The sequence below is a fragment of the Microcebus murinus genome, chromosome 10 (genome assembly GCF_040939455.1).
Source record: "Microcebus murinus isolate Inina chromosome 10, M.murinus_Inina_mat1.0, whole genome shotgun sequence".
Taxonomy (NCBI): domain Eukaryota; kingdom Metazoa; phylum Chordata; class Mammalia; order Primates; family Cheirogaleidae; genus Microcebus; species Microcebus murinus.
Window position 1 is genome coordinate 84,433,812 of NC_134113.1, and position 16,102 is coordinate 84,449,913.

A 16,102-nucleotide genomic window follows, 5' to 3' on the forward strand; every position below is an offset into this window, starting at 1 on the left:
CAATGTATTAACACCAAAAAAAAAAAAAAGAGTAAGCAATAAACAGTAGCATGTTGGTACAAAAACAAAGCAAAAATGTAACTGTTTACAAAGTAAATAAAACCATCTAACATCGTAGAGTATGCCAGCAGCCCTTCAGCATTTTCATATAAGTGTATGAGGAATATTATTTTTGTATTCATAGCAACGACAATAATAATAATAATAGCCACCACATAGTGAACATTTACTATATTTAAAACACTCTTTTAAAATAATCCTTAAACCAGGATTATTGTCCTTAGTATATTGAAGAGGTTTTCTATAAAACCTCTGTTCTTAATCCCTACCCTATATTGACTCTCTACAAAGAAATACAAAGAATTAAGAGTACTTCTAGATAAAGTTTTATGTGATGAAGATACAAACATGGTTTAAAAATATCAGACACATTGGAAACTTCTGTAGATTAATGCAAAGCTTAATTGTATTTAATAGGCTATTTATTATCTTTTCAATGAATAATTTATGAGAACTTTCCATCATTTTTTTAACTTAAATGTCTCCAATCATAGGATAATATAAGCTTTAGTAGAAAATCAACTGATGATGATTAAAATATGATAGAACTATCCAAATCTGAGGTCTATGCCAGAAACAAAACAACATAATAAAAATACATTTTCTCATCTACATGCCTGCCAAATTATAATTTTTAAACTTAGGCCAGCCATCATGAAAAGGGTCTTTTTATAAAATGATAGTGTACAGTAAAAGAACAGAAATGCAAGAAAAACACTTATGATTTGGTTTGTTGTGTGCTTCATTTAAAGGGTGGAATGCATAATGACTGAGAAGTGATGTCAGTAAGATGGTGGAATAGAAGACTTGTATCCCTTCATAACAACAAAAATTCTTTAACCCACCTACAGACAAAAGCCTCTTTGTGGAAGCCTTGGGATTCAGGTAGGATTATGAAACCCTGGTGGAGCCAAAGACCCAGGAGGGTCATTTTGAGGGTATAGACCTGCACCCAGATGGGAGACTGGCTGATCAGGCTCCTGAGTTCAAGCCTGGAAACAGTCTGGTTACCCAAATAGCTTGACTGCAGCTCTGTTTGGCCTGAACCTGCAACCAAAACCACCTGCTAAGGAGTTCAGGAGGAATCACACACGCTAGTGCCTTGGGAGAAAGGCTTGTCTGCCTGCCAACACTGGTGTCAGTAGTGGACCCAAAAGTGACCCTGTAACTCAGCTCCAGCCCCTCTCAGCTGTGGTCCCAGCTTAGTACTGCTCAAAGAAAGACCTAGAGGGAGAAGGACCCAGAGGGAGAAGCACCCATCTGAACCACTGGGATAGGCTTACTGGCCTCTGTCCTTCTGCAGATCCCCAAGGGGCTCAGCCTCATCTCTAACCCTTTCTGCTGTAGCCTTTATCCTGCCTGTTTGGGGAACTGTTGGGAGACACATCTATCTGAGCCACCAGGACAGGCTTGCCAGATTCATCCCATAGCAGATCCTATGGGGTCCAGTCTCAGTTTCAACCCCTTTTATTGCAGTCAGGGAACTATCCCAAAGGCATAGAAATCTGCTAGAAGACTCACCCATCTGAGCTACTGGGACAAGCCTGCCACCTTTCATTCCACATCTGATCCTGAAAGAGCCCTACCTTGGCTCCAGCCCCTTTCTACTATAAACTAGTAATAATTCTGTCCATATAGAGAACTGCTGTGAGACTGGTCATTTAGAGCCACTAGGGCAGGCTTGCCAGTCTTTTGCACCAGAGATCCTGAGCAAATCTCAACAGCAAGTAGGCACTAGCTCTGCCACACCAGGAGTTTAATCAGCACTCCCCTATGACCTCAAAGCCCATCTCTAGACCTTATTCAGGGAGGAGGAAGATCTCAGCTATGCATTTCTACTAAACATGACAGTTTGGTTCATTTATCCCAGTCCACTTAACCTTGGGGGTCTCCTCCTAAGTTGTCCAACTGCTGAACTCAAATAGTGTTACTTTCTGGCCAGAGAACACATCCTGTGGCCTGCCCAGATCAGAGGTAATTGTAGTGCCCATCCAGCATCTCAGCCTGGTTGTAAAGCTTAGCGAGTGCTTTTGCCAGATAGTAGAACCCAGCCAGTTGCCCCATGTGAATTCAGAACAAAGGTAGAAGCCCAGCTGTCTAAAGACCTGTCCAAAATCATTTCCAGATGGCCCATGCAGAGTCATAGGCTAGACTAAGTAGTGAAGATCTATCCCTGACAAAGAACACCTGTAAAATCCAGAAAAGGTGGCTGTCTCCACAAATGGACAAACACTAGTACAAGAACGCATGGATTACAAAGAATCAGGAAACCATGACACCTGCAAAAGAAACTAACAAAGTTCAACAATGGACCCCAAAGAAAGGGAAATCTATACATGACAGGAAAAGAATTCAGAATAATCCTCTTAAAATTCAATGAACTTCAAGAATAAACACATAAAAAATTAAATGAAATTATAAATGAATAAAATAAGAAGTTTGACAAAGAAATGGAGAAAAATAAAAAAATAGAAATCCTAAAAAAGAAGAACACAATAACTGAACTGAAAAATGAAATAGAAAGCTCCAATGGACAACTCAATGCAGCTGAAGAAAGAATCACTGAGCTTGAAGATACTACATTTGAAATTACCTAATCATAGAAGCAAAAAGAAAAAAAGGGAAGAAAACCTATAAGAATTTTGGTACACCATCTAGAGACCTAACCTAGGCAAAACCAGAATTAAAGGAGATCTCAGCTTTATAGTTGTGGGACCTTGGACAAAGACTTAAACTTACTGAATTTCAGTTTTCTCTTTTGTGAATATGGGTACAAAAAATTTTTAACTTTCTTTTGATGAACTATGTCTAAAAGTGCCTGACAGTTCTGGCACACACTGTATAGGCAAAATAACTTTTCACGATATTCATAGAAAGCAAGTAAACCTCAGGAAAAAAAAAAAACCTTGAAAAGTCAGAGTCTATAGTTCATGTGTAAGTCGTGTGGCAGAAGCAAGGAATGTAACGTTGTTCATTTTCAGGGTTTCAATAAGTTGAATGGCAAGTGATACTTGTTTTGAGGTTGTCTCTCTGTAGATATACTTAAGAAAGTTTTACAGATACAAACAAATAACATAGTTAGTTAGTCACTGCATGTAGACTACTTTCCCTGGTAGCATAAATCTCTCCTGGAGGAAAACAGGAGGCAGAAAGTAGGAGAAAGAAGATTCTTCCACTCAGCAGACTAAAGAGACAAGCGAAGAGGAGCAGAATTTTAATGTCAAAATGAAGACCTATGTTAGTTTGGAGTTTTAGCTCAGACATTTCATGACTCCCAGCATTTACATTTTAATATTTTCTGTTAATAAAGAGTACATTAACATATTGGATAGCAAGGGAATTTTAAAAATCCCTGGAACTTTATTATTCAATCCATCTTTGCAATGTTTTGCATATTCAAAATACAGCCCTAAATGAAGTGCCCCTTTTGAGTAATTTTATAGAATTTAAAATTTCGGCTTGTTATTCTTTATAAGTCTATATTGTTCATCAGCCTTTTAACATTTTTTAAAATTGTCTCTTCTCTAAGGTCAGACTATTTTTTAGGTCAGAATATAGAATTGAGGGAGATTTGGAGAAAGGACAGAGATTAAGGTACAAGACTGTCATAAAAGAACAGAGAGAAAATAAATGAAATTTTAGTCATGTGGAGACCTACACATTGATGGCTATGTCATTTGGACAGGAGAGTGTTCAGAGTTTTTGAACATTTAGAAAAATAGTCTTCAACAACAATTCACTTTATTTTCAAGTGGGACGGATGTTAAGATCAAATATTTGACATTTGACCAACCTCATTTTAGTATCAAGTATTATAGACAGCAGAATTCACAGAGAATAGGTATTGATTTATAAATATAGCTTAAATTAAAGTGCTGTGGACTGTGGATATTTTTCACAGTGATGTACACTTAAGCAAACATTCACTTACTTAACAATTGTGTGTCGAGGGCACTCTATTGTGCTAAGCACTGTAGAGCAAACAAAATATATTTTCCACGGTTTTTTATACTCAGTAAATTTTCAGTACAATTGAAACTGCAGGATAAACTAAGATGATCAATGTTTCAAGAGGGGAGATCGAATGAATGGTGTGTACAGTAAATGTCGTAAGTTTCCAAAGGAGAGAAAGGTCACCACAGAAGTGAGAGTGACCCAGGATCTTCAGGGAAGAGGAACAATTTGAGCTGAGCCTGGAAGGTTACATAGGATTTAGAAGGTAAACAAAGGTAAACAGAAGTATGACATAGTCAGCTAGAAGGATCAATGTGTGTCTGGTCAACAATGAGTGCTCCATCTAGATATAATACAAGTTTTGTATTGTTGGGAGAGGTATATAAAAGGTAGGTTATAGCTAGATTGTGTAGCACTTTAGGTATCAGGCTAAGACATTTAAAATTTAAAGAGACTATTAAAATTTTTTGTTTATATAATACAATGGAGTTTTAGGATGTTTTGTGCAGGAGAGATTAGAGGAAGAAGAGAATAAGGAAAGACATATTACAACAACAGATCAAAGTAACCCATAGATGAATTAATAGAGAATGTTGAATAGGATTTTGAGAATAATCAAAGTAAAGGGATACTAAAAGGATTTGATGGTGATTTTATGTATATGAGAAAAAGGATGAATTGAAATATAGAAATTATAGAGAAGTTTGATCAGGGGTTACTTGAGGATGGTGGAACAATATTTGAGTAATTCAGAATGAGAGCTGGTTTTAGTGGAAAGAAGAGGGCTACATTTTATAACTGTTGAGTTTAAAAAGATGTCAAGATATTAGACTTTAAATGGCTATGAGGCAGTTGGAAATATATGAATGGAGTTCAGAGAAAGATTAAAAATAGAGATATAAATTTAGGAGTAATTCATATTATCTTTGAAGTTTCAAGACTGGATGAATTAGTTTCAAGAGTTAAAGCCCTGAATACTGGAAAATCTTCACATTTAAGGGCTAAGGGTAAAGCCAACATTTATTAAGCTACTACACACACATCTATTTTAAACGTATAAAAGCTAAGGAAACCTCAGGAATAGTGCTGTCAAAGAGGTTGAGAGAATGTACAGACAGTGAAGTTTAATGGGGATCCTGGGAATAGAAAAATTCAAAAAGGATGTTGGCTGTTAGAAAGAGATCAATGAGAATAGGTTTATGGAACAATTCCTGATTTATTTCATTAAGAAATAATTGATAATCTTTGAGGGTCAATGTTTCCTTGGTAAAAAAAAAATTCATGAAACACAATAGAACATCTAGATCTAGGCCAGGTACTCTTCACTATTCATTGCTTTGCATCTTGTTCTTTGAAAGGTGAGATCAATGTCATAAGGGGCCAACACTGGAGGAACAATTTTTATTCATGCAACGTGTGCCAGATACAATTGATAAGATGATCGTTATTAGGAAATCATCCTTTATTAAAAATCGTCTTTTACTGCCATCTATTTAGATTGAAGTGTATCTAGGATGTAACAATGGTAAATTGTCTTTAAGTATCTAGATTTAAAAAAAAAAATTGTAAGAATTGGGATAGTTAGAATACTTAGCCAAGTTAGCTTTAAAAGTATACACAGAACATTGTTACTTTTGTATGTCAAACATTGCCATTATATGTGCTTTTCTCCCACAGCCCACATTTGTTATCTTCACAAAGCCTTTTTTTTTTTTTTTTTGAGACAGAGTCTTGCTTTGTTGCCCAGGCTAGAATGAATGCTGTAGCGTCAGCCAAACTCACAGCAACCTCAAACTCCTGGGCTCAAGCAATCCTTCTGCCTCAGCCTCCCGAGTAGCTGGGACTACAGGCATGCGCCACCATGCCTGGCTAATTTTTTCTCTATATATTAGTTGGCCAATTAATTTCTTTCTATTTATAGTAGGAATGGGGTCTTGCTCTTGCTCAGGCTGGTTTCGAACTCCTGACCTTGAGCAATCCGCCCGCCTCGGCCTCCCAGAGAGCTAGGATTACAGGTGTGAGCCACCGCGCCCAGCCTTCACCAAGTCTTAAGTGTCATCTCTGTTCTGCTCCGACGAGCACAATTCACTAGGTGCCAAGTACAGAAGAACTCACATTGTGTGTTGAGTGCCCTTTGAGACATTAGAGGAACTAGTCCCTTTGGAAGTGTTTCTCAAAGTGTGGTCCAGGAACCTCTTGCACCAGAGAACCTTCTAGAATGCTCATATTCTACAGCAGGAGAGAAGAAAACAGGTCTAGAAATGAAAGAGTAGAGGAATCCATGAGACCAGGAGATGACTGTGAACACAGAAGCAGCTATCCCAATTCACCCTTACGGACTCAGAATTGCTGGCATTTGTACCCAGGAACCTGTATTTTAAAAATAATCACCCCACACTACACTCATACACATTAAAATTATAAAAAATTGTTTAAATAAAACACTAAAAATAAAATTTTAGTGTTCGTGTATTTAGCCTTGGGTTCTTATTGTTGTGTTGACTGTATTTCTCCCTCTCATGTTAATTTTCATTTAGAAACTATTTTTCCCATTTTGTTTCTTATGAAAAGATTAAATAGTACCACAGTTGAGGTGTCCTCTGTTTTCCTGAAATTAATTTCTCCTCATTTGAAATAGCTTTTTATTCTGTTACAGTGTAAAAGACTCTAATAGTATAGGTAGATTCAGTATCAAAAGAGAGTTTCATCCTATGATAATGTTTAGATCCTTTTGGAATGCTGATATTCTGGAGCAGGGAGAAGAAAACAGCCCAGAAAGCACACAGACTAGAAGCATCCATGAGATCAGGAGAAAATTCACAGAGAGACATTGCAGAAGTCGATGGAAGAGAACATTTTAAATTGGGATACATGGGAAAATGTGAGAGAGATTTTAAAAGATATTTCAAATCTAAAATGATTTTTGTTTCTTTGTCATACAAACTGAAATAGTATTTTTAAAAAATCTTTCCCCAGCTTCTAAATAACTGCAGTACTTCACCAGTCTCTGTTCACTATAGTAAATCATACTGTGCTGCTTTGAAAGGAAAATAATTTTGGCAATTTTGTTTTAGCTTGTGATCTCACAGGAGGAAAGTAATTCTTAGAGAGAAGCTTCACAGATTTAATATAAGATAAACAATTCTTTTCATGAAACTTAAAATTAAATATAACAGAACTGTGGGCATAATAATTCATTTTAATATTAATATAAAATCAAGCACAACTTCTTTAGTCTGATTACTTTGGCCTGTGAGCATACCAAAGGATCAAAAAATAAATAACAATTAGCTAAAACTTGAAATGAGAAAAGAAAATATGCTGAAAATTTATAGGTGATTTTATGTCATTTATATTAAAATATTATTTCTGTTTTCAGATAAGCAGCAGAAATAAAATAAAATAAAATTTAAAAGAAGCTGTGAAAAATGCAATGCATGAGAACTTTGTTGTGATGATTTTTGGAAGGTGAGAAAATCTTAGTTCTTAGTCATTTACATGAGAAGTAATTTAGATTCTTTCATTTAACAAAGGATTCATTGTGCACCTACTATGTACTTGGCCCTATTCTATACACTGTGGGTTATAGCAGTGATACAATGAGAAGAGAAAGTAAAGTAGGAAAGAAAAATTGGAAGTGACAACAAAAAGGAGTGGTGTTGCAGTTTTACATATGAGAGTCAAAGAGGACTTCGCTGAAAAGGTGACAGTAAAATATAGTCATTCAGGACATTTGAGATTGAGCCATGGAAAATACTAAGCCATGAGTCTGAGAAGAACATTCAAGATAAACAGAGTAGCAGATACAAAGGTCCTGGGGCAGCAATGTGCCTGCCATATTCAAGGAACAGCAAGGAAGTCACTGGGGCTGGAATGGAGTGATGGAGGGAGTCTGCAGTTGGGGACAATGCTAGAGAGGTCAAGCAGGCCAGATTGGGAGAGTCTCAGAAGTCATTAACAAGTACCTTGGCTGTCATTGTGAGTGACTTGAGACTCCCTCCCCAAAGGGATATGAAGAGAGGAATAACAAGATATGACTTTTATTCTCAAAGGAACATCCTGGCTGCTAGGTTAGGAAGAGATTATAAAGAAATACGGGCAGGGAGAACTGTTCAGAAGCTACAGCAGCAATTCAGGTGAGAGATGATGGTAGCTCTAACGAATGTTGGTAGCAGTGGAGTTGAAGACTGGTGGGATTCTAATTTATTTTGAAAGCAGACTGATACAATTTGCTGATAAAATGGATGTAGCTTGTGGAAGAAGGAGAAGAGTCAAAATGACTCTAAGGATTTTAACCTGAGTAATTAGGAGGATGAAGGTGCTATTTACCGAGATGAGAAAGATTACAAAAAAAAAGCAGGTGTAGGGGGACAGTCACCAGGAGTTTGATTTGGTGCATATTAAGTTTGTGGTGCTTATCATATTTCTGCTAGAATTGTTGAGTACTCAGTTGTACATGCAGCTCTGGATTCTAGGGGGAGAATTCCAAGCTGGAGTTGCAGACATGGAAGAAAAAGTCATGTAAGTGATATTTAAAGCCACGAGGCTAGAGGCAGAAAAAGAGAAGAGGTCTAAGGGCTGAATTCTCATGGAGAGATTGTAGTGCCAGCAGGTAAATGGAGAAGTTAGACTGAAAGTAGTATTACTCCATTATTAATAGCTACCTGCAAGCATTGACAATGTATAGGCTCTAGTGGACCCGAGTGGCTTTTTACTTCTTGTAGGATTCCTTTGGTCATTTGCCATTTATCCACAACTTAACCTCTGTCTTAAGCTCTTGCTCTTTCACACCCACCACCCTCCCTTCATGCCTGCATCACACCTACATTGAATATCCTTTCAGGCAGTGCAACGTCATTTGAGCATAAAATGCATTTTGAAAACTGTCAAAAGTAATTTGGGGATTCATCTGGGGAATGAAATGGGTAACCAAGTCGGTTAACATTGTTTTTGATCAAAAATTAGGTGTGACCAAGTCTACTGTGTGGTTTATACACCCGATCCAAAAGCAATTTCAACAGGCATGCTCTAAAATGTTTTGAGCAATGACAGCATTACTAAAATAAATATATAGTTTCCAAGAAGACTATGTTTAAGGCTATCATATATCCTATACATATACAAGTTCTGTTAACCTGAATAACAATATTTCTTAACATTTTTTATCTTGTATGTTTATATAGATGCTTAAAATCCACAAACGTGTGTATCCATAAATAATATCTAACTGAATCTTCATTTTCCAATGTAAGAGTTTCTTAAACAACTGTTATTTTAATTTAAGAGGATTACCTTACCAAAAGCAATGGAAAACAATTATTTTAATGAGCAAAGGGTTTACCAAAAAAATTTAGAATATTTGTCCAGATATTATAAAAATTGCTGATTGTGAACACCACAGATTTACAAATAAGCGTCCTTGGCTGTCTGGCTAATACTAAATTTGTAGCAAACGTATCCTCTTTAAATTATGTCATTTATTTGTTCACTGAACAAATATTAATATTTATTAAGTATTGGTATGTTCCAGATGCATGTCATGTGGAGAAGAGTTTGCTCCTTTCCATTCTTCCAAATGCATCTCGAGAGATTTACATGCTTAAAGAAGAGAATCTGAAATTACATCACTGACTTTCTCCACATCCGGGTTATGTGGAGGACACGTTTTCACTAGACTTGAGGAAGATTAGAAGAGCTGGGGAGGTGTCCAATTCTCCTTTTCTGCTTACTGCGCCCAGACTCGGATCATTAGCCACTTACCCTGTAACATATAAAGCTCCCTCTCTTTCATGCAGACGTAGCCCAATTACTATCCTTTCCTCTGACTTGACTCATCCTTAAGTGAGGTGTAATAGACAGTGGAGCTTTTAGTTTTCCTTAGAGGCTAACTATAGATTTTGTTCTAGGTTCTGGGAATGCAAAGATGGGTTCTTGTTCTCAAAAAAAATCATCACTTTTTGAGGAGAAAGGAATACGCATAAGTGATTACATCAGAATATGATAACTATTATGATGCTATAAATCCTATAAACTCAAGGTACAGTGAGAATTGGGGGGAAACTCAAAGGGTTCTTGGCTTCACAGAGAAGGTACTGGCACTTCGAAAAGAAGTAGAGTCAATCCTCCACAAAACTTGGCACGATGTGCTGTGTGGAAGTCCTTGGGACTCTACCTTTATTTTTTTTTTTTTTTGACCTTTAATCTTCTAGCTATTCCTGCTTTTCAAAGCCTTTTCACTAGTTTTACCCTAACACTTCATTTTGAATAAAGTCCGATATTCATTCTAGGACTTACCCTGTGAAATGTTTTATAGTCTTCATTCCAAGACTCACAACCATACCGAGGCAAAAACATTATAATTGGCTCATCGTTTCTTACTTAAAATTGGTCACTATACTCATTCTTCTTAGTAATGTTGACACTAATTGCCTAAAGGAGGTAAATGATTTCTAAATGTGGGTTTACATGTTTCTTATTATATATAATAAACTTACAATGTTTTTAATGTGTTTCACCAGTATGGTCAACTTCACATCCTTGTATGATATGACTAACTGCACCTGAGGCTTCTTGTCCGAAAACTTCTCACCTGATAAAACAATAGGGTTCCAGTGAGTTAATTTGGAAGTAGCTCATCACAGAATAAATCAACATTTAAAAACTAAAACCAATGAATAATATATAAAGAAAACATTCTTCAGATAATGTTGGAATCTTAATAGTCTTCAGGAAGCAGGGTTGGTTGGGTAGGGATGGGATTTGTGTCTAATCTTCCTGAACTAACTCTTTTCCTAAATTCCATGCTTTGTTTTGATTGGTGACATTATTTCCTCAATTGCTTAAAATCTCAGTGTCATTTTTGGCTCTGATTTTCTTCTTACTGTTCAGTGTAATGAGCTTAAAGTATTAGAGATCACAGAGGTTAAAAGTGTGGACTTTAGAAGTCAGTGAACCTGGGGTTCGAGTCCCAGCACTATTACTTATGACTGTGTCATCATGACTAAGTTAATCAATTTTATGTAAAATGGAAATAATAGTTAACTACTTCTGGGTAGTTGAGATGATTAGCTGATAAAATTCAAAAATTGTCATGTAGTAACACTCAATTAAGTGTTTGTAAAATTACTAGTAATCTTTCTTTATATATTTGCACTCATCTCTTCCTTTCTTGTCCCATAGCACCTAATTGAGATTCATATAAACATTTTGCCTGAAATACTAGAACGTTCTCTTACCCTCCCCCCCAAACCCAAATCTACTTGTACACATTTACCAGTGTAAGTTTCCTACAGCAACTTTTATAAAATTACTATTTTGGTTGAAGTACCTTTCATGGCTTTCCATTGCCTATGAAGAAAAGGTCTAAATTTCTCAGCCTTGTATTGTTGCTTCTTTTTAAAATTTATTTCAGCATATTACAGGAGTACAAATGTTTAGATTACATATATTACCTTTGCCCAACCTGAGTCAGAGCTTGAAGCGTGTCCATCCCACCAGACCATACACACTGCACCCATTAGGTATGAATATACTCATCCCCTCCCACCTGCCTGAAAGCCGATGAATGTTACTACTATATGTACACATAAAAGTGTTGATCAGTTAATACAAATTTGATGGTGAGTACATGTGGTGCTTGTTTTTCCATTCTTGTGATACTTTACTTAGAAGAATGGGCTCCAGCTCTATCCAGGATAATACAAGAAGTGCTAGATCATCATTGTTATTTGTGGCTGAGTAGAACTCCATGGTATACATATACCACGTTTTATTAATCCACTCATGTATTGATGGGCACTTAGGTTTTTTCCACATCTTTGCAATTGTGAGTTGTGCTGCTATAAACATTTAAAAGCATTTAAACATTTAAAAAAACATTTAAAAAACATTAAAAAAACATTTAAAAACATTTTTTATAGAACGTCTTTTGTTCCTTTGGGTAGATGCCCAGTAATGGGATTGCTAGATCAAATGGTAGTTCTACTTGTAGCTCTTTGAGGTATCTCCATATTGCTTTCCACAGAGGTTGCACTAGTTTGCAGTCTCACCAGCAATGTATGAGTGTTCCTATCTCTCTGCATCCACACCAGCATTTATTGTTTTAGGACTTTTTGACAAAAGCCATTCTCACTGAAGTTAAGAGATATCTCATCATTGCTTCTTATTACTGTGTTTTATTCCTCTGTATTATTCTATATTGTCATCCTTATGTTTAGTTCTACAAACATGCTCTACTATTTCCTTCTAGCTGCTTCTTTTATTATTCCCTTCATTTGAAAGGATTTTGTTAATCATTTTTGTCTATTGATCTTCCACCTTTCTTCAAAGCCTAGTTAAAATGCAAAATAGTTTCTGTGGTCACCTCTCCCTGAACTCTCCCTAGCACAGCCCTTATCATTTAATATTTATGTTGTAATTATTTTACATGTCTCAATTTGTTTAGTGGATTACAGTCTACCTCCGGGCCTACTTCTTTTCTCTACATCTCTAAGGGACACAAGTCAACACTTCCTCCATTAATATACACAACAAACATTTAATAACAAAAATAGGCTGGGTGTGGTGGCTCATGCCTGTAATCCTAGAACTCTGGGAGGCCGAGGCAGGAGGATTGCTTGAGGTCAGGAGTTTGAGACCAGCCTGAGCAAGAGTGAGACCCTGTCTCTACTAAAAATAGAAAGAAATTATCTGCACAACTAAAAATATGTAGAAAAAATTAGCCAAGCATGGTGGCACATGCCTGTAGTCCCAGCTACTTGGAAGGTTGAGGCAGAAGGATCGCTTGAGCCCAGAAGTTTGAGGTTGCTGTGAGCTAGTCTGATGCCACGGCACTCTAGCCTGGGCAACAGAGTGAGACTCTGTCTCCAGAAAAAAAAAAAAAGGAAAACAACATTAATTTTTCTTTTGAGTTGCATCATTACATCATTAAAATGAGAACTTTAGCTTTTTAGTTAGAAACTTCTGGTTTATAGCCCAAGGATTAAGCATAGTTTACAGTTTTACTAATATTTTCTTTGATAATCTCTGGTTGTATATTCTCTGAGGAAACTCAGAGAGAAGAAATTTATTAATAACAAAAACTTTGTCAATATTCAACTGGGAGCTCATTGTGGTCCATATTGTTTTCTGATAGTCAATCCTAATTCTCTAATATTTGAAAATTACACTTGAGCAGTATGTTTTCTCCCCCAAAGCCTTGTACATGTCTATTTGAGTAGTTTACACATTGTATGTAGGTAATATTAATTAATTTTATTGTTAATAATGTGAATTACTGACATTGGAAACAGTGATTTTGGCAACTGAAATGGTAATTACATAAATATAATAAAATTCCTTAAAATATCTTGATTACAATAACAGAGACATTGTGAGTTAGAGATATTTTGAGTTAATTCTGAATGTAGAATTGAAGTAAATTGCATTTCATAATAATAGAATGTTGTTGAACTTTTGGTATAAAGATGCTAAAAATACTAATGACTCTTTTATGCACAATGAACATTATATTTGAATTAAAGAGTGAAAGAATTATTAAGCAGAAACTCAGTGTGTAATCAGAGAAATTTTAATTCAAAGGCAGAAATTAGCATACATTTATGATTGAGTGTCTAAATGGTAAAGGTACAGTTGCTACTTGAACTGGCTGAAGATAATATGCCTCCCTAGACAGTGTTCACCAAAACATGCCAGAGTTCAAACCCCAGTGAAAATTCATGCCACTGGGAAGTCTTAGTAGTCATTGTAGTTGTACTAGTAGAGAGACTTAATACTTCTATAAGCCTTACTGTGTACCAGGCTAAGAGCTTATGTACAGTAATTCACTAAATCCTCACTGCAAATCCTTTGTATTATCGCCTTTTTACACATGAGGAATCTAAGACACTTGGTCCAAGGTCATGCAGACAACAAATACAGGAATAAATGATCTCCAAAGTCTATGTTCATAAACATCCAGTTGTAAAGGGGCAAAAAAGGGGGACATGACATAAGGGAAATAGTTTAAATGAAGAACCCAAGAGGGAGAATTTGAGAATGGGGACAAGAAGATCCTAGAATATTTAGGTCTTCTGCTTCAAGTTAGTCTGGGGGATTTAACCATGTTTAGTGAAACCATTGATTGTAACCCCCAAAACTGCTAAAATATTATTGATCCTACAGATGATTGTGTTGAGATATATGAATATGTAGCACTACAATAGCTAACACATTGCTTATTATGCATAGTATGTCTATTGGCATGAAAAATACTATTTCAAATTTTAACATTTTCAGATGAAAATATATTCATATAATTAAAAAATTATTTTAAAAATATATAGTAAAAAGTCTTCCTAATATCTATCCACCCAGTTCCCCCCACCCTATTATTTTATCAGTTTCCATATATCCCTTCAGAGGTAGATATATCCTTCTAGAGTTGCTCTTTATAAATGATATGAGTATTTCCATTTCCCCTCTTTTCTACAAAAGGCAGAGCATATTCACCATTCTGCACAAAGATCTTGGAGATATTTTTACATCAATAACACAGATATTTTTTATTTTCCAAAATATAGTTTCATAGTATTCCATTCAGTGAAAGTACTTTATTTAACAGTTTCCTATTGATGGGCAGGTGGGGTGTTTCCAGTGTTTTGTAGCTATTACAAATCATGTTGCTATAAATAGCTGTGTACATGCATCATTTTGTACCTGTGCACAAATATCATATGCTAAATTTCCAACAGCAGAATTGCTGGTGAAAGAGAATTAGCATTTGTAATTTTGATAAATGTTGCCAAATTGTTTTCCATGGAGGTGGCTCCAATTTGCATTATCACAGGCAGTGTATAAGAGTGCCTGCTGATTTATAACAAAGCTTGTTAATTAAATTTTGGGGGTTTTGCCAATCAGATGAGAAAAAAATGGTGTCAGTGTCATTTAATTTGCATTTCTCTTATGAGTGGGGTTGAGTATCTTTTCACTGGGTTAAGAGCTACTTGTATTTTCTTTTTTTGTGGGTTATCTTTTATATTCTTTATGAAATTTTCTATTTGGTTTTTGGTCCTTTTCTTACCATGTTCTAAGAGATGGTTTTGTGTCAATAATCAACATTTTGTCTTGAAGTATTGCCCATATTTCACCTATTTTGTCATTTATCTTTGCTTTTTATTTTATTTTATTTTTTACTTTGCTATAGTGTTTTATGCCATACAGAATTGTTATGGCTTCTGGATTTGAAGACATAGCTATAGGAGTTCATTTCAAAATTATAAACAAGATTTTTGTGTTTTCTTTGTCACATGTATGGTTTCATTACTTCATTTAAAATCTTCCCTCCATTTGTTATTTATTCTGGCACATGGTATAAAGTATTTATCCCAGTACCATTTACTGAATTTTTCTTTACTTTTTGGGTCACATACTACTAAATTCCTGAATATATTTGGCTATACAAGTATTTATGAAACATTATATAATGTTCCATATATTCATCTATTTATATACACTGACATTGCACATTTAATAATTGAAGTTTTAAAATGTGTTTTTATACCTCCTAGGGTTTGTCTTCCCTCATTACTCTGTTTTTACTAAGTTTTCCTGGTTTTTCTTTGTTTCTGAGCTATAAAATTAGGTTCTCTAGTTAAAAAACAAATCTGTTAATATTTTTTAAAAATTATATTATGCTTCAAAATTAATTGGAATATACGACAGCTTCAAGTGTTGAATCTTCCTGTCTAAGAACATAATATATCTTTCCAGTTTTTCAAAGTATCTTTCAAATTCCTAAGTAGTGTTTTAAAGTTTTATTCATTTGGTCTTACACATTTCCCATTGAATTGTTCCTAGGTTTATTTTTTGTTACTATTGTAAATGGGATCTTTTCTTCTTTTATATATTCTAACTAGTTATTTTATACATATGAGATATTTATTTTTATTTATTATATTTACATATAAGAGATAGCTATCATATATGTTAATATAATATATGATAGCTACCCACATATCAATTTGATATTTGATACTTTTATTGAATTCTCTTATCATTTGTGATAGACTTTTAATGGATTCCTATTATTCTAGGTATATGAATAGTATTA

General features: G+C 35.2%; 1 protein-coding gene across 2 annotated transcripts in view; it reads right to left on the reverse strand.

The window, feature by feature from the left end:
* The window catches only part of PIK3C2G (phosphatidylinositol-4-phosphate 3-kinase catalytic subunit type 2 gamma), a 388,390-nt gene that overhangs the window by 19,911 nt on the left and 352,377 nt on the right, over positions 1–16,102 (reverse strand). For both annotated transcript variants that reach the window (XM_076007629.1, XM_076007630.1), the window contains one exon: positions 10,509–10,603. In XM_076007629.1, the coding sequence (XP_075863744.1) occupies positions 10,509–10,603 (95 nt within the window). The remainder of the gene's footprint in view (positions 1–10,508; positions 10,604–16,102) is intronic.